The sequence below is a fragment of the Cetorhinus maximus genome, chromosome 3, assembly GCF_964194155.1.
Source record: "Cetorhinus maximus chromosome 3, sCetMax3.hap1.1, whole genome shotgun sequence".
NCBI lineage: Eukaryota > Metazoa > Chordata > Chondrichthyes > Lamniformes > Cetorhinidae > Cetorhinus > Cetorhinus maximus.
The window spans coordinates 101,119,117-101,138,980 of record NC_135881.1 but is presented as its reverse complement, the minus strand read 5'-3'; the positions used below and the strand labels follow the sequence as shown (position 1 = coordinate 101,138,980).

Here is a 19,864-nt window from a genome sequence, read left to right as displayed (position 1 = left end):
CTCCCACAAGGAGGTAACATATTGCTAACATACTTCCATCTTTGTTTAATTAAGGAAACCAGTACTGTACGCAGTACTCCAGATGTGGCCTCGCCAGTGCCCTGTGCAACTGAAGCATAACCTCCCTTCTTTTGTATTCAATTCCCCTCACGATAAACGATAACATTCTATTAGCTTTCCTAATTACTTGCTGTACTTGCACACTAGACTTTTGCAATTCATGCACTCGGACACCCAGGTCCCTCCGAATCTCAGAGCTCTGCAATCACTCAACATTTAGATAATAAGCTTCTTTTTTATTCTTCCTGCCAAAATGGACAATTTCACATTTGCCCACATCATACTCCATTTGCTAGACCCTCAACCGAGACTCTGTCTTCAAATTGAACACCATCAACTCTATTCCTCAATACCCTGTCCAGCTCAGCCTCGGCACTACCCCAGTCCAGAACGAAGTTGAAAAAACTATTCGACAGCTGGAAAACAACAAAGTTTCTGGAGCAAAATTCTGAAACACAGCGGAGATACACTCTTGGCATAGCTGCACAACCTCATATCCCTCATCTGGAAAGAGTGCATGCTGGGGAATCTCAGGGATGCTGCAAGTGAAGGGAGACAAGTTCAATCACGGTAACCAGAGGAGTGCCACATGGAAGATCATTGCAAGGATTCTCCTTAATTGTCTCCTCCCAGTGGCCAAAAAGCTGCTTCTACAGTCAGTGTGGTTTCCACCCATCGAGAGGGGCCACAGACATGAAATGGCAAATGGAAGACAAATGCAAGGAACAGCACCAAGCACTGTACATGGCCTTTTCGACCTCACGAAAGCCTTTGAGTCTGTCAACCATTAAAGCTTACAGTGTATCTTCCTCAAATTTGGCTGCCTTCAGAAATTTGTCATCCTCCGTCTACTCCATGAAGACATGCAAGCTATGATCCTCACCAACGAACCACCAGAGGACCTATCTCACTAAAGACTGGGGTCAACAAGGCTGTGTCAACACACCGACCCTCTTGCTTGCAATAATGCACTTCACCTCCAGCAAACTACTGACAGGCATGGAGTTAATTTCCAGAACCAACAGGAAACTGTTCTGCCTTCAATCCAAAAGCAAAATCACTCCAACCTCAGTCACTGAGCTCTAGTATGCAGATGATGCTTGTGTGTGTTCACTCAGAAACCAAGCTCCAGGTCGTTCTCAAATCCTTCTCCAAAGAACATGAAAAATGGGCCTTTCACTAAACACCCGGAAATCTAAGGTCCACTTCTAATTAGCTACCACAGCTCAACACCCCGTCCCACTGATTAAGATCAAAGGTAAGAATCTGGAAAATGTGGCCCTTTCCCATATCTTGGGAGCCTCCTTTCGACAAAGGTAGACTTAGATGATGAAATTCATCATCACCTCCAATGTACCAGCTCAGCCTTCAGCTGGCTGAGAAAAAAAGGATTCAAGGACCAGAATCTCAAACCGAGACTAAGGTCATGTATACTGGGCAGTAGTGACCCTGCACTTCTATATGCTTCGGCGACTTGGACACCTACAGCAAGCAACTGAAAGCACTGGAGAAGTACCACCACTGGTGTTTTCACAAGATCCTCCAAATTTGGTGGCAAGAAAGGCAGTCCAACTGGAGTGCCCTCTCCCAAGCCAACATGTCCAGCATCAAGATGCCAAGTCACTCAAAACCAGCTCCGCTGGGCAGGACATGTCATTCTTATGCCTGACACCAAACTCCTAATGCAACTGCTGTACTTAGAACTCAACACAGATCTTTAATGAAAAGTAATGCATACAAAGTGGGCGTTGATGCGCTAAGAGCAAGAAGGAGCCACTTTAATCAAAGATCTGTCTTGACTCACTTGATCTCAACTAGACTGGGACAGAGATACTAAAATTAGCCTCAAAATCTTCAGGCTGGGGAAAGAGGGAAAAATTAATCCCCCAACATATCCAGTCAGAAATTACATCCTCTGTGACTATGACTGCAGTGCACTATCCCTTCTTGATCTGTCTCCAGCATCTGACACAGCCAACACCTCTCCTGTTGTCTAGCTCAGAGGAACTGTCGCTGCTTGGTTTCACTTCTATCTATAAAATTGTAGCCAGAGCATGTCCAGCAATGGTCTCTTCATGCCTCTGGATTTTCTTGTCTGGAGTCCTTCAAGGACTTATTCTTGGCACCCTCTTCTTCTTTATCTACATACTGCCCCCTTGGTAACACCATTTGAAGTCATGACAACAGCTTCCACGTATGAACTGACGACAGGCAGTTCTACTCCATATCCTTACAACTGATTCACACAGCCATTGTTACAGGCTTATCCAGAGAGTTCACAACATCAATATCCTATTTGACACTTAACTGATCTTACATCCCTATATTCTCTCCACCTCTGTAACACTGCCCACTCCATTCAGCCTCAGCCCAACTGCTACTGAAACCTACACCCATACCTTGGTCTCCTCCACATTTAACTATTCCAAAGCTCTCCTGACTGGCCTGTCATTCTCCACTTTCCATTGACTTGAGCTTTACCAAGTTTCTTTTGCCTGTATCTGATCCTGCACTAAGGCCATTCATTCATTATTCCACTTGCCCAATGTCATTAATTTTAAAATGTTATCCTCGAATGTCTGTAACTTCCTTCCCTACACTCACCCAGAGACTCTAGATTTTCATTCCTGTAACTCTGGACTCTTGTGCATTCCACCTCTATTGCTGTACCAATGGTCACTGTGCTTTAACCAACTAGGCCCTACATTCTAGAATTTCCTCCCTAAACCTTTGCTCCCTTGAGAATCTCTTTAAAACCTAAGTCTTTCACTGTTATTTCCCCCACCATCTTAACGTCTTTTTCTTTGGCTCAGTGTCCATTATTATCCTGATTATGCCTTTGAAGTGCCTGGGAACATTTTCCTATGTTACACATGCTATTGTCATGACTCACTGGGGATAGTGCACTTTAATATCAAGCCCCTCTGTTCCCCAAACAGTGAAAAATTTGACCAAACCGCCAGATTGCCCCAATTCTACCTAACTGTTTAATTTAGGTTAACAGAATGCGAGCACCAGATTTGAAAACTTAATAAGTAAATAACTGTTTATTAAACAAACTGTCGTTAACCAGTGGCAAAAGAAAGAAATATGAACTGCTGACTTCTAATGCTATAAATTAAACTCTATACCCTTCTTAAATCCCTACACACACACTCAAGACACACAAAACAATGGATTTTAAGGGTGAGATAAAACAGTTCAATAGCACCAATCCAGAGTACAAGATTCGACGGATTGATTTTGATTGATATCTTCCAAATTCCTTTCAGTTCTTATTGATGACGCGAGGTGGTCTTCCAGCACTTTCAATATTTAGTTCACTGGTTGAGCACTTGCCTTTCAATATCTCTTAACAGTGATTTTCCCCTTTGCCTCTTGACAGGGGTTTTCAGAGAGAGAGCAGGTTATAGAGATATGAGAAGAAAAGCCAGCTAGCTATTACTGTGGAATTGCTGGAATCTTCCACACACAGGAAAAATAGGTTTTAGGTCTTGTTCCTTTCAGGCTAGGAGCTATTCTGCATTGCTCCAACACAAAACCTGGTCACCTGGTCAGGAGCCAATCAAAACGCTGTTGCCAGGCAGCTCCCCTGGACCAGGACTCCCTTCGGACACCATCCTGTCTCTTATGGCACACTCCGTTCCAGGACTGAAACACTGTATATATAACTCATCCTGTTCCAGTGGACATATCTTTCAACCTGCAGCCATTGTAATTTTAATTCAGTCAAACAAAAGATAAAAAGAGATGTTCCTTACACTATATTTAAACAAGCTTCTGTTGAAAACAAAGACTGGTTAAATGTACTCCAATATGAATCACTACTTCCAGAAGTGAGATATAGCAGAAAATCTAATTTACTGATATCTCTTTCTAATATGGTTACTAAAGTCTAATTGTATTCCAACCCATTGTAGTCCTTCTCATTTACTCTTTCCTCCCCAGCCCACTTTCCCTGCCTCAGTAATTGCTGAAAGCACATTATATCTCTAACATTTTCCAGTTCTGCCTAAAGGCCAGAGACCTAAAATATAGGGCTGACTTTTGCCACTAGCGTCCTGATCCTGACATTGGAATGAATTCTGGCTTGGGAACTCAGAAGAACAAGTGGCAGAACAATGGACGTGATCTTCCCTGAGGTGGCCAACTAAGAACCTTCCTCCAGGAGCCCTGCCCAATTAGGGATGGTAGCCAGCAAGAGCAGCAGGGCTCTATGGTGTTACCTTGAGTGGGACGGAAGCAGCTGCCATTGAAGCAGGGTAAAGACTGGTGGAGACATCAGTCTTTATGAAATGGCTGCCAGAGAATATCTGCTTGCTGGAAATAGGTCCACTTTGCCACTGACAAATAAATGTAAACTCACAAAATGCAGCTTAGACCTTCTACTGCAAAGCCAACTCCAAGCCATAGCTGGGTTCCTTATACAGCAGAGGGCCTGTGCATCCCAGGGAAAATCTCGTGGCATGAAAAATTCAGACAAATGGCTTATTACCAGCCTTAAGTGGCTTCCCACTGCTGTTAGGCAGGTTCCCAGCGAGCCCACTAGTCCAGCCTTGGGAAAGTAACCCAAAGGTGGGACAGTGTCAAGAACCCAATGAGGTTCATAATGCTTTCCCAGATGCCCCTGCCTCTAAGGAGCCAGAAAATTCAACCCATTAACTCTGTTTCTCTCTTTACAGATGTTGCCTGATGTCCTGAGCATTTCCAACATTTTTGGTTTTTACTTCAGATTTCCAGTATCTGCACTATTTTGCTGCATTTTTATAATGGCAATCTTGGATTTTTACTGGTGACCTCAGGATTGAATTTCACAATTATTGCATGTATTGACTATGTACTTAATTTTTAATCCCATAACATCTCAGAACTGAATGCACAAAATTGCTCTGCAATTTGCATCATCTGGAGGTCAATAGTTGGTGCTTAGCAGGGGTAGAATGGGGATTGGAGTTTAGCTGTATTTCAGGGCCATCCCTAAAATTCAGGCAGAACATGGTTGGGGTCAGTCTGACAGTACTGCATTGCAAGTCTGTGAACAGACATTGTTTGCTTCAAAATTCACTTGCATTTCCCCCCACCAAACACTCAATACTGGGTGTTGGGGCCCTATTCAAAGTGTACTGATGAGTAGCAGGACCTCCCCAGGGAACACAGCAGCAAAGCGGTTTAAACTAAATGCCAGCTGTGCTAAGGGCAGTCCAATTTCAGTAAGGAATCGGGAAACGATTATGTCTAAAGGACCAAGTCAGAGACTTGGAAATTCTTCAGCCAGTAACTCACATCCCGACTTCTCAAAGCCTGTCTATCATCTACAAGACACAAGTAAGGAATGTGATGGAATACACTCCACTTTCCTGGATGAGTGCTGCTCCAACAGCACTCAAGAAGCTTGACACCATCCAGGACAAAGCAGCCCACTTGATTGGCACCCCATCCACTCCTTTAAACATTCACTCCCTCCACTACCAATGAACAGTGACAGCAGTGTGTATCATCTACAAGATTCACTGCAGCAATTCGCCAAGCCTCCTTTAACAGCCCCTTCCAAACCTGGACCTCTACCACCTAGGACAAGGGCAATAGGCACATGGGAACACCACCACCTTCAAATTCCCCTCCAAGTCACCCACCAACCTGACTTGAAACTACTTCACCATTCCTCTACTATCACTGGGTAAAAACTCCCATCCTAACAGTACTCTGGGTGTACTTACACAAGAGAGACTGCAGCTGTTCGAGAAGGTGGCTCACCACCACCTTCTCATGGGCAATTAGGGATGGGCAATAAATGCTAGACTGTGGTGATACTCACATCCCACGACAGAATTTAAAAAAATTCAGGAGTGGGGTTTGTATAACCATACCTCAGCACTGACCGATTAAGTGGGTGGCTCACTTGTATGGTACAACTCGCCATAATTGACAACCATTTTGCAGCTGTCCATCTCCTTCTTCACTTTTAAGGTTTTCCCTAAAACCAACCCTTCCACCAATTTTTAACCATGCCTTCGAACATCTCTTTTTAAATTTCATTTTAAAACAGTGGGGGTAGAGTGGCAGAGACTTCCATTTTAAAAAGGGAGGGGAGAGCAGCCAGTCTGAGGACCAAGCATGTTCTGAGAAACGTCGAAGTCTGATGTCACAGGGAAACATGTAAGTGATTTGTTGCTGAGTATTTTGCTCATTTATCTTTCAAAACTAAGTTAATTTATCATAATTGTAAGGTTTTATAAGTGAGGTTTATTACCACTAGTAAGGTGTACTAATGATTGGTAGGGTTTACCGATATTGCTAAGGTTTATTAACAGTAGTAAGTTTTATTAGTATTGGTAAAGCTTTATTCATATTGGTAAGGTTTATTACCAGTAGTAATGTTTAATCGCAGTCAAGGTTATCAGATAATAAATAGAGAAATGGCAGAGCTGCTCCAACCTCGAGAGTGCCCATCCTGTGCTACGTGGGCACTCCAGGACACTTCCCATGTCCTGGATAACCATTTGTGCAGAAGTGTCATCAGTTGCAACAGCTTGAGATCTGGGTTGTGGAACTTGAGCAACAGCTGGCGTCACTGCGGAGTATCCATGAGGTTGAGAGTTACATGGATAGCATGTTTATTGATATGGTCACCCCGCAGTTTAACAATATGCAAAGAGATGGGGAAGGGGTGACTACTAGACAGATAAAAATGAACAGGCAGGTAGGGAAAGAGTCCGCGAACTGCATCCCACTCTCCAAAAAGCGTTCAGTTCTGAATACTGATGAGAATGATGGCTCATCTGGGAAGTGCAGCCAGAGTGAAGTCCATGGCACCATGGATGGATCAGCTGTACAGGGGGGCACAAGAAAGTCTGGAGGAGCAATAGGAATAGGTGATTCAATGGATAAGGGAATAGATGGGCGTTGCTGTGGCTGCAGACATGAATCCAGGATGGTGTGTTCCCTCCCTGGTGCCAGGGCCAAGGGTGTCACTGAGTGGCTACAGAGCATCCTGAGGGGAGAGAGTGAACAGCCTACAGTCATGTTTCACACCGGTACCCAGGACATATGTAGAAAAAGAGATGTGGTCCTGCAGTCTGAGTTTACGGAGCTAGGTAGAAAATTAGCAAGCAGGGCCTCAAATGTAGTAATCTCCACATCACTCCCAATGCCATGTGCAAGAGAGTATAGAAATAGGAGCATAAGACAGAGGAATGTGTGGCTGGAAAGATAGTGCAGGAGGGAAGACTTTAGGTTCTTGGGACATTGGAACTGGCTCTTGGGGAGATGGGATCTGTACAGGCCAGATGGGTTACACCTGAACAGAGTCGGGACGGAGTTCCTTGTGGGGCATTTTGCTAGTGCTGTTGGGGAGGCTTTAAACAAACTCTGCTGGGGTCTAGAATTATCAAGGGGCACACAATACTTGGAGATAGGTAGCACTAGAGTAGGGAAAAATAAGTTAACAGTGAGATCAGAGTAAAGGAGACAGTAATAGAGTCTAAAACAGGGCTACTGAGCATGCATATGAATACACGGAGGGTGATAAATAACGCTGTTGAGTTTCAAGCACAGATTGCCATGTGGAAATATGACGTTGTGGCTATAACAGGGACCTGGCTCAAAGAAGGGCAGGACTGGGTAGTAAATAACCCTTGATACAAGGTGCTCAGGAAAGTTAGGAAAGGAAGAAAAAGAGATGGGGTGGCAGTAATAATAAAGGAGAGCATTGCATTGCTGGAGAAAGTGTGTGTCCTGGAGCGATCAAGGACAGAATTTATTTGGCTAGAACTCAGGAATTAAAAAAGGTACAATTACATTGTTTGGTGCAGTCTATAGGCCACCAAATAATGGGAAGGAGCAAATAGTGTGGAGGAACAAATTTGCAAAGAAATTGCAGAGATCCAACAGAGGGCGGTAGAGAGAAGTGACTGAAACATTCTGTGAGAAGTCACCACACACACCGCGACTCAGAAAGGGATCGAGGAAAAGGACTCTTGCGCTCAAAAGGAGGAAGAGCATCCAACAGAGGGCAATAGAGAGAAGTGACTGAAGCAAAAAAAAAAAAATTCTTGGAGGCCTTGCGGGGAAAGGAAAGGGTGGATCCTGTGGGATGGTTCCCCGAACATTCTGTTGCAGGGAGGCAACTTCACCATCTCCGAGGTTAAGGAGGTGGTGGGTGGGCGCCTCCTCGTAGCAGATGTAATGTACAAGAATGCTCCACTCGGTTAATTAACGTGTACACCCCAGCACAAAAGGGCGAGCGGCTGGCGGTCTTTCAGCAGCTCCTACTGCTGTTGGCGACCTCCAAGCCGGTCATTCTGAGCGGTGACTTCAATTGCATCATCCATGCGGCTGGACAATCCGGCAGGGCCAACAGCAGATTGGACGCTACGTCCAGCTCCCTAATGAAAACAGTTAAGGATGCCAAGCTGCACGACGTCTTCAGAAATGCTGCAGACGGATCGCAGCGTAGAACAATCTGGTCACGGCCAGATGGGTCCATCCGTTCCAGGATAGACTTCCTGTTTGTGTCCCGTGCGTTCGCAGTCAGATCCACCGACGTCAAGCCGGTGTTCTTCTCTGACCACTGCCTCCTACTGGCTGACTGTCACTTAGACGAAGACCAGAGTGTTGGCAGGGGGGCATGGAAGCTAAACGTGCAACTACTGAACCCTGAGGACATTGAGGAGCTCAAGAGGGATTACAAAGGTTGGAGAACCGTGAAACCCCTCTTTGAGTCCCTGACACACTGGTGGGAAGTGATCAAGGAAAACATCAAGAGGTTTTTCATCCTCAAAGGCGTCAAGAAAGCTAGAAAGGAACAGAGGGAAATGTCCTGACTCCAGAAAAACATGCAGAACCTGCTCCGGCTGCAGCCGATGGGTGTCGATGTCAAGGAGGAACTCCAAGAGGTGAAGAACCAGCAAGCCTCACTCTTTGCCTTGGAGGCCTCCAAGATCATCTTCCGTTCCAGAGTCCGCTCCATGGAGCAGGATGAGACGTGCTCACGTTACTTCTTCGAAAAGGTACACAGAGAGAGTTCTGTGATCAGCAGCCTGAAGGAAGAAGACGGCTCAGTAAAATCGTCGCAGTCTGACATTTTCAGGATCAGCAAATCCTTTTATGCCGGATTGTATGACGTGAAGCCCACAGACAGCAAGACCTCCAAGTCTTTCCTGTCCTCTATCACGGAGGTCTTAGACGATAGTACATGGGAGAGTCGGGTCAAACAGCTAACTCCTGACGAACTGACTAAGGCCCTTGAGTCCTTCGAGAAGAGTAAAACTCACGGAAGCAAAGGCTTGCCGGCGGAGTTCAATTCGGCTCTGTGGGACTGGATCGGCCCAGACCTGCTAAAAGTGTACGAGAGTATGCTTCTGGCTGGCAGCATGTCAGAATCCATGAGGAAAGGCATCATCACCCTCATCTACAAGCAAAAGGGGGAAAGGGAGGAAATAAGAAATTGGCGACCCATTTCACTGTTGAACGTGGACTATAAGATTCTGTCCAAGGTCATCGCCAATCGGGTCAAGTCCGCTCTGGAATTGGTGATCCACCCTGACCAGACCTGCGCTGTGCCCGGCAGGAAGATCTTGGACAGCCTCGCACTGCTCAGGGATACAATTGCCTATATGCAGGACAGGGGTGTGGAGACCTGCCTCATCAGCCTGGATCAGAAGGCCTTTGACAGAATATCGCACACCTACATGGTGGATGTGCTCTCCAAAATGGGGATTGGGGACGGAATTCGCAATTGGATCCAACTGCTCTACACTAACATCAGTAGCACAGTTTCAATCAATGGGTGGGAATCAGATAGCTTTCTTATTAAATCTGGAGTCAGGCAGGGCTGCCCTCTCTCCGCTGTCCGGTTTGTGTGTTGCAGAGTCCATCAGGAAGGATCCGGGCATGAGGAATGACAATCCCAGGCAGTGGAGGCACTCAGGTCAAAGCCTCCCAGTACATGGAGTGAGTTTGGCCGCAAACGTGAATCAAGGATGGTATGTTGCCTCCTTGGTGCCAGGGTCCGGGATGTCACGGAACAGCTGCATGACATTCTGTTGAGGGAAGGTAAGCAGCCAGTGGTCGTGGTACACATTGGTACCAACGACATAGATAAACTAAGGGATGAAGACCTGCAAGCTCAGTACAGGGAGTTAGGAGGTAAATTAAAATGCAGTACCTCAAATGTAATAATCTCAGGATTACTCCCAGTTCCTCGTGCTAGCGAGAGCAGGAATAAGAGGATAGACCAAATGATTACGTGGCTGGAGAGATGGTGTAGCCAGGAGGGATTCAGATTCTTGAGGCATTGGGACCCGTTCTGGGGAAAGTGGGACCTGTACAAACCAGACGGGCTGCACCCAGGCAGAGCTGGGTCCAGTATCCTTGCGGGGGCTTTTGCAAGTTCTGTTGGGGAGTATTTAAACTAGTGTGGCAGGGGGATGGGATCCCAGGAGTAGGATCAGATAGGTTAGATTCAGATCAGAAAAATGGAGGTCGAACATTAGCTAGGGACGTTGTGATAGACATGGAGTTACAGGAGAAGCAAAGTTTACAAAGTGTCCAGCAAGGGAAATTGACGGGGTTAAACTGTTTATACGTCAATGCAAGGAGTATTACAAACAAGGTAGATCAGTTAAGGGCACAGGTAGACACATGGCAGCAGGATGTCATTGCTATAACGGAGACCTTGTTAAAGGAGCGACAGAACTGGCAGCTAAATATCCCTGGTTATAAAGTCTTCAGACATGCTAGAGTAGGAGATAAAAAAGGAGGGGGGGTGGGTAGCACTAATGGTTAAAGGATCAATTCCTGTTGTGAGAAGGGATGATGTACTAAATTGGTCAGCAAATGAGGCTTTTTGGATTGAGCTTAGAAATAAAAAAAGGGGTAGTCACACTACTGGGAGTATACTCCAGACCCCCAAATAGTGAAAGGGAGATAGAAGAACAAATATGTAGGCAAAGTTCTGCTTGTAAGAACAAGAGGGCAATAATAGTAGGAGACTTCAACTATCCTAATATCAACTGGGATTCAAACAATACAAGGGGCACTGAGGGAGAAAAATTCATAGCAAATGCTCTGGGGATGATTTTCTAATCGTCACTAGATACAGGGGAGGTACCGGAGGACTGGAGAAATGCAAACATAGTTCCATTGTTTCAAAAGGGATCAAAGGAAATGCCAAACAATTATAGGCCAGTTAGTCTTACATTGGTGGTGAGCAAATTAGTAGAATCAATTCTGAGAGATAGGATTAACTGTCATGTGGAAAGTCATGGACTAGTCAGGGATGGTCAGCATGGATTTGTTCAAGGAAGGTCTTGCCTCACAAATTTGTTGAATTCTTTGAGGAAGTGACAAGAAGGGTTGATGAAGGTAGTGCAGTGGATGTTGTGTACATGGATTTTAGCAAGGCATTTGACAAGGTCCCACATGGCAGATTGGTCAGGAAAGTAAATGCCCATGGGATTCAGGGTAATGTGGCAAACTGGATAAAAGGTTGGCTTTGTAACAGGAAACAAAGGGTGATGGTCAATGGATGCCCTTGCGAATGGAAAGTTGTCTCAAGTGGTGTTCCACAGGGCTCAGTGTTGGGACCCTTACTGTTTGTGTTATATATTAACGATTTGGACGTGAACATGGGGGGCACGATTGGGAAATTTGCATATGACATAAAGATTGGCCGAGTAGCGGATAGCGTAGAGATAGCCATAATCTCCAAAACCATATAGATGGGTTGGTGGAGTGGGCGGTAAAGTGGCAGATGGATTTTAACATAGAGAAGTGTGAGGTCATACATTTAGGGAGGTCAAACAGTTACAGGGATTACAAAATAAATGGGAATATACTAAGAGGGGTAGATGAAGCGAGAGATCTTGGCGTACAAGTACATAGGTCCCTGAAGGCAGCAGTTCAAGTAGACAAGGTTGTAAAAAAGGCATATGGAATCCTCTCCTTCATTGGCAAAGGTATAGAATTTAAAAGTAAGGATATAATGCTGGAATTGTATAAAACACTGGTGAGGCCACAACTGGAGTATTGTGTGCTGTTCTGGTCACCACATTACAGGAAGGACGTAATAGCTCTGGAGAGAGTGCAGAGGAGGTTTACAAGAATGTTGCCAGGGCTAGAAAAGAGTAGCTACGAGGAGAGGTTGGATAGGTTGGGGTTATTTTCCTTCGAACAAAGAAGGCTGAGAGGTGATTTGATTGAGGTGTACAAAATTATGAGGGGAATAGATAGAGTGGACAGGATAAAATTGTTTCCCTTGATGGAGAATTCTAGAACCAGGGGACATAGATTCAAGATAAGTGGCAGAAGGTGTAGTGGGGACATGCGGAAGAACTTTTTTTACACAGAGGGTAGTGGGTGTCTGGAGTTCGCTGCCCAATTTGGTGGTAGAGGCAGAAACTTTAAACTCTTTTAAAAAGTACCTGGATCTGCACCTAACGTGCTGTAAGCTGCAGGGCTATGGGCCGGGTGCAGGAAGGTGGGATTAGAAAGGGCACCTGGGTGTCCTCGGGCTGGCATGGACAAGATGGGCCGAATGGCTTCCTTCTGTGCTGTAACTTTTCTATGGTTCTATGTGCAAACATTAGAGTACTTATAATGGAGGACTTAAATTATCCAAATATAGACTGGGATAGGAATAGTGTAAAGCGCAGTCCTGGTTCTTGGAAATGGGCCAAGTCAATCAAATGTCAGTAGGAAAATATTTGGAAAGTGTGTGACGCCTGGTTCAAGAAGCTAACTCTACCAGAAACCTACCAGCAAACCGAGATCTCATAATAATTGCAACATCTTCTACACCTCACCGCATCCAAGAAACCAATTCACCCAAATTGGCTACGACATTCAAAATCTAGGCCTCAAGGACAACCAAAGGACACAATCATATGTTCTTTTACCTTTTTTTTTATTGGACTCTTAACTCCTTTATTTCTGTTATGTGTGTGTGCGTGTGCCCCCGAATGACTGCATCAGGGCCAAAAGCTTGACGTCACGTTTTTTATTTATTATTTTTCATAGCGTTAGTGGTTAATAAATTTGCTCTTTGACTGGAAAACCTTTTTTGATTGGCTCCTTACTGCTCACAGCTTAAATAGTTAAATACATTCTGATTTGGGAAAGGCATATTCTTGTGATAAAGAAACAATCCTTTCTTGTGATCAACCAAGGAGGTTGGTTAGGGAAAAGCCAACTTCAATGAGGTAAGAACAGATCTGCGCCAAATACATTCGAGTCAAAGGTTGGCAGAAAAAACAGTGGCTAATCAATGGGCTACCTTCAAAGAGAAGATAATTCGGGCACCGTCAAGGTATTTTCCCTCGAAATGGAAAGGTAGGGCAAACAAACCCAGAATTCTCTGGATGACAAAGGAGACAGGCATTAAGTTAAAGAAGAAAAAGTGAATAAAGATGAAGTTCATTTATAATAAGTGTTAGGTAGAAAATACAATTGAAAACCAAGCGGAATACAGAAGGTTGGGAGGAGAACTGAAGAAGAAAATAAGGGAAGCAAAGAGGGAGTATGAAAAGAGACTGGCAGCTAGCATAAAAGGGAATCCCAAAGCCTTCTCTAGGCATATAAATAGTAAAAAGGTGATACAAGGAGGAGTAGGGCCTGTTCGGGACCAAAAAGGGGACTTACACATGGAGGCAGAGAACGTAGCTGAGGTATTAGATGAATACTTTGCATTTGACTTTACGAAGGAAGAAAATGCTACCCAGGCCAGGGTAAAAGATGAGGTAATTCAGATATCAGACGGATCTAAAATTGAAAAGGAGGTGGTATTGGTTAGGTTGTCTGTACCTAAAGTTGATAAGGCACCGGGACCAGATGAGATGCATCCAAGGATACTGAGGGAAGTGAGAGTGGAAATTACAGGGACTTTGGCCATAATTTTTCAGTCTTCCTTAGACTCAGGTGTGTTCCTAGAGGACTAGAGGATTGCAAACATTACACCCTTGTTCAAAAAAGGGTGCAAAGGTAAGCCCAGCAACTACAGGCCAGTCAGTTTGACTTCGGTGGTGGGAAAACTTCTAGAAACAATTGTTCAGGACAAAATTAATAGCCACATGGACACATGTGGCTTAATTAAAGAAAGTCAGCATGGATTTCTTATGGGAAAATCATGCTTAAATAACTTGGAGTTTTTTTGAAGAGATAACGGGGCAGGTTGATGAGGACAATGCTGTTGATATGGTGTACATGGACTTCTAAAAGGTGCTTGATACAGTGCCACACAACAGACTTGTGAGGAAAGTTAGAGCGCTCATGGAATAAAAGGAACAGTAGCAACATCGATACAGAATTGGCTGAGTGACAGGAAACATAGTAGTGGTTAATGGATGATTTTTGTGGAGGAAGGTTTGTAGTGTAGTTCCCCAGGAGTCAGGGTTGGGACCCTTGCTTTTCCTGATACATATTAACGACCTAGGCCACAATTTCAAAGCTTGCGGATGATACAAAACTTGGAAGCGTTATGAACCCTGAGGAGGATACTGTAGAACTGCAAACTGATGTAGGCAAGTTGGTAGAATAGGCGGACAAGTGGCGGATGAAGTTCAGTGCAGAGTACTGTGAAGGGATTCACTTTGTTAGGAAGAAAATGGAGACACAATATAAAATAAAGGGCACAATGCTAATGGGTGCGCAAGAGCAGAGGAACCTGGGAGTATATGTGCATAAACCATTAAATGTGGCAGGGCAGGCTGAGAGAGCAATTAATAAAGCACACACTTTCCTGGGCTTTATTAATAGAGGCATAGAGTACAAGAGCAAGGAGGTTATGCTGAATTTGTATAAGTCACTAGTTCAGCCTCAGCGAGAGTACTGCATCCAGTTCTGGGCTTCACACTTTAGGGAGGATGTGCAGGCATTCGAAAGGGTGCAGAAAAGATTCACAGGAATGGTTCCAGAGATGAGGAACTTCAGTTATGAAGACCGATTGGAGGAGCTCCGACTGTATTCCTTAGAGGAAAGGTTGAGAGGAGATTTGGTAGAGGTATTCAAAATCATAAGGGTTCTAGACAGAGTAGGTAGGCTGAAACTGTTTCCACTCATGGAAGGATCAAAAACGAGAGGGCACACAGATTTAAAGTAATTAGCATAGAAGCAAAAGTGATATCAGGAGAAACTTTTTACGCAGCAAGTGGTTAAGATTTGGAATGATTAGACTGTTATCTGAAAAAATTGCGCAGGGTTATGGGGAGAAGGTAGGGGAATGGTACTAGGTGAGTTACTCATTCAGAGAGCCAATGTAGACATGATGGGCCAAATGGCTTCTTCTGTGTTATAACAAATCTGATTCATTAGGTTGACATCCATTTTTTTTGGATACACCTCTATGAACTGTGTTTGGGTCGTTCTTTAACTTTAAAGGTGCTTTATAAATGTGAATTGCTTGTGCTGTAGTCTGTAGTGAATTCCCCTCATCTTTCTTTTGCTCTAAGCAGCTGCTTAGCCTCTATTCGTCACTTTCTATTAAAGTTAAGCTCAGATCAAGAAATTTCAGAATAAACTAGGTTCTTACTCCTACCTTTCTCAAGTTCAACAGGGAAAAGGTCCAATCTCTCGACGCGTTTTTCCAGTTCATATTCAGCAGATGCAGCAACTGGATCCACATCATCATTTCTCCTATCATAGTCTTCATTAGAATATGTATGGAAAACCTGTAAAAACAAATTGTATTACTGTAGTAACTCATGTACAAAAATCTAAGACCAATCTAAATCAATCCATCAATAACAAGAATATATACCATAAAGCAGATCTGCACAAAAGTAGTGATGCTATCATGAAGTACATATATATATAATATATATATATCTGAAAGTTTTTAAATACAAAAAAAATTGAACAAGGCTCTGGGCAGACACAATCCAGTTCTTGATGAACATGGGCCTACAGGTCAAAACTGTTCAGTACTAAGTGTCAACATCATTGGAAAGGATGTACAATTGCTGGCGAAAGTACTGACACCCTTCACCTAAACACTTTTTAAAGGAGGGAAATTATGACAATGCTTTTGACAGACCTGCACATCATAGAAGTTGCAAAATGGCTATCTTTGGGATACTTAATATTTTGGAGAATCTCTCTGTCCATCTTGTGGGGATGTCTGTGCGTAGACACAATGCTGACTACAAGATTATGCATCAAAAGCTTTCAAAAGTATGTCCCCCCTGATCAAGATTGCACCAGCAGTAATTCCAGTAAAGTGTCATTGAATCTGGACGCTGTCCTTGCTCGTTGTGCTCCTCCCATCATGAGCATCTTCAATTTCTATTTGTACAATGTTCCTTTGAATTCAGCTGAGATCACATCATGCAGATGCCATCATGCCTGATGCACAACTTGGAGGCACGAAATGCCGACTCCATCCAAACCCTCAGAAGAGAGATCCTATATTCCACTCTCAGAAATGTAGGCCTATTTGTTTTCCTTGGATTTTCTCTTTAGGGATATCTATATTTTGGATTGTATATACATGAGTTAAGAATTATGTAGTACATTAAAGATATCCTTCTCATAGTTCTCAGATGCTTCAGCAATAATATTTCAACCATGTCAATGACTTGTTGAGGTAAATTCATCAACGTTCTTTCCATCCCACTCACCATTGCTCTCTGGACACAGCTGAGATGTTAAGTTTTATGAATCTCAGTTTGATTCTGTTTTTAGTCAACATAGTGTCACAACTCACTGGGGTTAGTGCGCTGCAATATCAAGCCCCACCACTCCCTGAGCTGTGACAAATGTGAAAAAGTTTGATCAACCCACCTGATTGTTTAATTTAGGTTAACAGAATACAAGCACCAGGTATGTAAACTTAATAAGTAATTAACTGTTTATTGAACAAATTGTCTTTAACTAGTGGCAAAAGAAAGAGATATGAACTGCTAATTTTTAACTCTATAACCTAAACTCTACACCCTTAAATCCCTATACACAGACATACAAGATGCATAAGACACAAAAAAACATGGATTTTAAGGGTGGGATAAAACAGTTCAATAGAACCAATTCAGAGTACAAGATTCGGTGGGTTGATTTTGATCGATGTCTTCCAAATTCCTTTCAGTTCCTTGATGACAATATGAGGTGGTCTTCCAGCACTTTTAGTATTCAGTTCACTGGTTGAGCACTTGCCTTTCAATGTCTCTAACAGTGATTTTCCCCTTTGCCTCTTGACAGGGGTTTTCAGAGAGAGAGCAGGTTATAGAGATATAAGGAGAAAAAGCCAGCTAGCTATTATTGTGGAATTACTGAAATCTTACACACACAGGAGTAAGGGGTTTTAGGTCTTTTTCCTTTCAGGCTCTGAGCAAGGAAAGCATCCAGATTCAATGATACTTCACTGGAATTACTGCTGGGTGCAGACTTGAGCAAGAGGAGCATACTTTTCTCCAGCAATGGGAGGAAGAAAGCTGTAGCTCTCACTAAGAAGCTGTGCTTGGAGGTAGCTGTGGAGTTAAGTAGCAGGACTGTTGTGCCCAGGTCTGAAATACAGCGTAAGCAGTAGTTAAATAAATCAACTACATTTTATGGTTTAAGCCCCCACCCAATTTCATTTGTCTTATTAGCATTCTCCATCACATCACTCTACACACACATATGCATATGTACACATGGACTTCATCTGCTCTCCGCCATTGCAACTCACCCCAATCCTTCTGCAAAGTGATGTATCTGTCTGTCACCCTCAGATTACCCTACATCCATTGGATGAATAACCGACTGTCGCTCACTCAAAGATTTCTTTTTTTCACCCAGAGATGGAAAGAAAGGCAGCTCACACATATCTGTGACAGAATCACAAACATGTCTAACACATATGTGTGTACTTTATTTTACCAATAGCTGAGCTATGAGAAGCTTGAGATTGGCTATTGTGACTAAGCAACAACTAAATCATACTCCTTTTGTTGGTCTTTCAAGGGTATAAAAAGTGCTCAAGGACATCCATGTCAATGATTCCTCAGAGGACCTCGTTCCTTCTGAGAGTGCACAGTTATAGGGCATATAGCTATGCACCAGCACAAATACTTGCACTTCAGTGGGTCTCTTGAGAGATTTGTTGGGTTTTCGCCCAGTGATTCACACCTCACAAGATAACATGAGCAGACACTGATGGCAGAGAAGATCATGAAGAGTCCATAGTGGGGTGGCGGGGACGTAAACTTCTCCAAGTTTTGCTCAGTTCAACACAGATAGAGGGCTATCACTGAGAAGGAGAATGCTAGAGGTGCAAAAGCAACTTAGCCAGGTAATGGTAAACACGCTTTATACACTCTTCAAAATAGCAGAGAGAATGGAGGAAGCCAACTCGCTTGCTTACAGATTGGTGGCACAGGAAATTGCGAGAATGTCGCATTGAAAGAGCGGCAGCCTCCATAGAGCTTTAAGTACAGCTGTCAAATCAAACCATGCAGTGTACCCTTAAGCAGGATGAGATATTGAACCTGTAGCCTTACAACGCATCTCTGATCTTTACCAAGCTGATCTGCAGCAGAGTGGTGGCCTCCCATCTTAGCCAGTATCTGATATGTTGCCCTGTTTCGCCCTAGGCAGTTTTTGGCGAGGCTGTCCGGGTCTCAAAAACCCCAATGGACGTATGGCAAAAGCAGCTCAGCGGTCAAGGCAGAGAGCTGAGCAGCCTGCCTCTACCTCTGCTGAAGCCACTGAGTTATACCATGTAGAAGTAGTAGGAAGTGCAAATAAAAATAAATTGTAATGTGCCACGGGTACGTACACGGGTTTTTGGGAAAATATTATGTTGTTAAAGTTTCTTTTCTTTTAATAACGCCACATAAAATTATTGATTAGCACCATTTCCACATCTCGCCCATTATTGCTTCCCAAATGTCAACTCATACTTTCACTTGCCTCATGATGAATGTGAGAACCTACTGGATAGATGTACTACAAGTGAATGAATGGCTGAAGGACTGTTCAGTGCAAAGGGGAGGTGGTCCTGATGGTGGGAGCAAACTGCGGGATTCCATTTCATAAGTTTTACATTAGTTGAACACTATATGAATTATGAATGTATCATAACAACTCCCAGGAATCTGGCATTGACCTACATAAACCTCTTCTTGTGGCTGCACATTGATCCTTTTCTGTTTACAAAAACTCCTGGTTGCTGTGATGAACCTCAGACTGCTACGTGTGCACAGTTGAAGGGACCCTGTAGCTGTGGGAATCCAGTTAGGAGAATATGAGTGCCTGCTCATCCTATTGCCAAAAGGGAAAAATTACTTAACTCCCAGCCCTGGCCAGCAACCCTTCATCACTTGCCTCATTCGCTTATTCGCAGCAGACTGCGAGACCCTTGAGGTATCTCTGGGGGTATCCTGGTAAGAACTAGAGTAAAAAAAAATTGATGGCAATGCTGGCCTTCAAAGCCACTGGTATTGCTTGTCCACCAGATCCTGTTCCTCAGAAAAGTCAAGGAAGCTGAGTTTCTGTCTGTTAAACCTTGTGACATGGGTAGTGCCTCCTGTAGCTTTGGTTCCCTCTCCTGTGCAAGTGCTGACCCTACCAGAACATGTTATCATACCATGGATGGCATGCTCGCAAACGAATCCGACGTGCTTCACATTATGACAATTTTGAAGCCTCCAAAGTCAAGAAAAGAAATCTGTATCCACACAAGAATTCCCTGCCAAACGACATGAGCCATATTCAGTGAAGTTTTATTCAGATTCGGCAATGATAAATATTCACCTGAACTGTGATTCAAGCTACCACTGTTCACCCAGTTTCCCGGTCCCTGAGAAATGTGAAGACATTAAGCTGGAGATGTTAA

General features: G+C 43.8%; 1 protein-coding gene across 1 annotated transcript in view; it reads right to left on the bottom strand.

The window, feature by feature from the left end:
• The window catches only part of ppp1r9a (protein phosphatase 1, regulatory subunit 9A), a 345,934-nt gene that overhangs the window by 181,934 nt on the left and 144,136 nt on the right, over positions 1-19,864 (bottom strand). Inside the window, 1 exon segment of the mRNA XM_078538769.1 lies at positions 15,590-15,722. Coding sequence (XP_078394895.1) covers positions 15,590-15,722 — 133 coding nt within the window.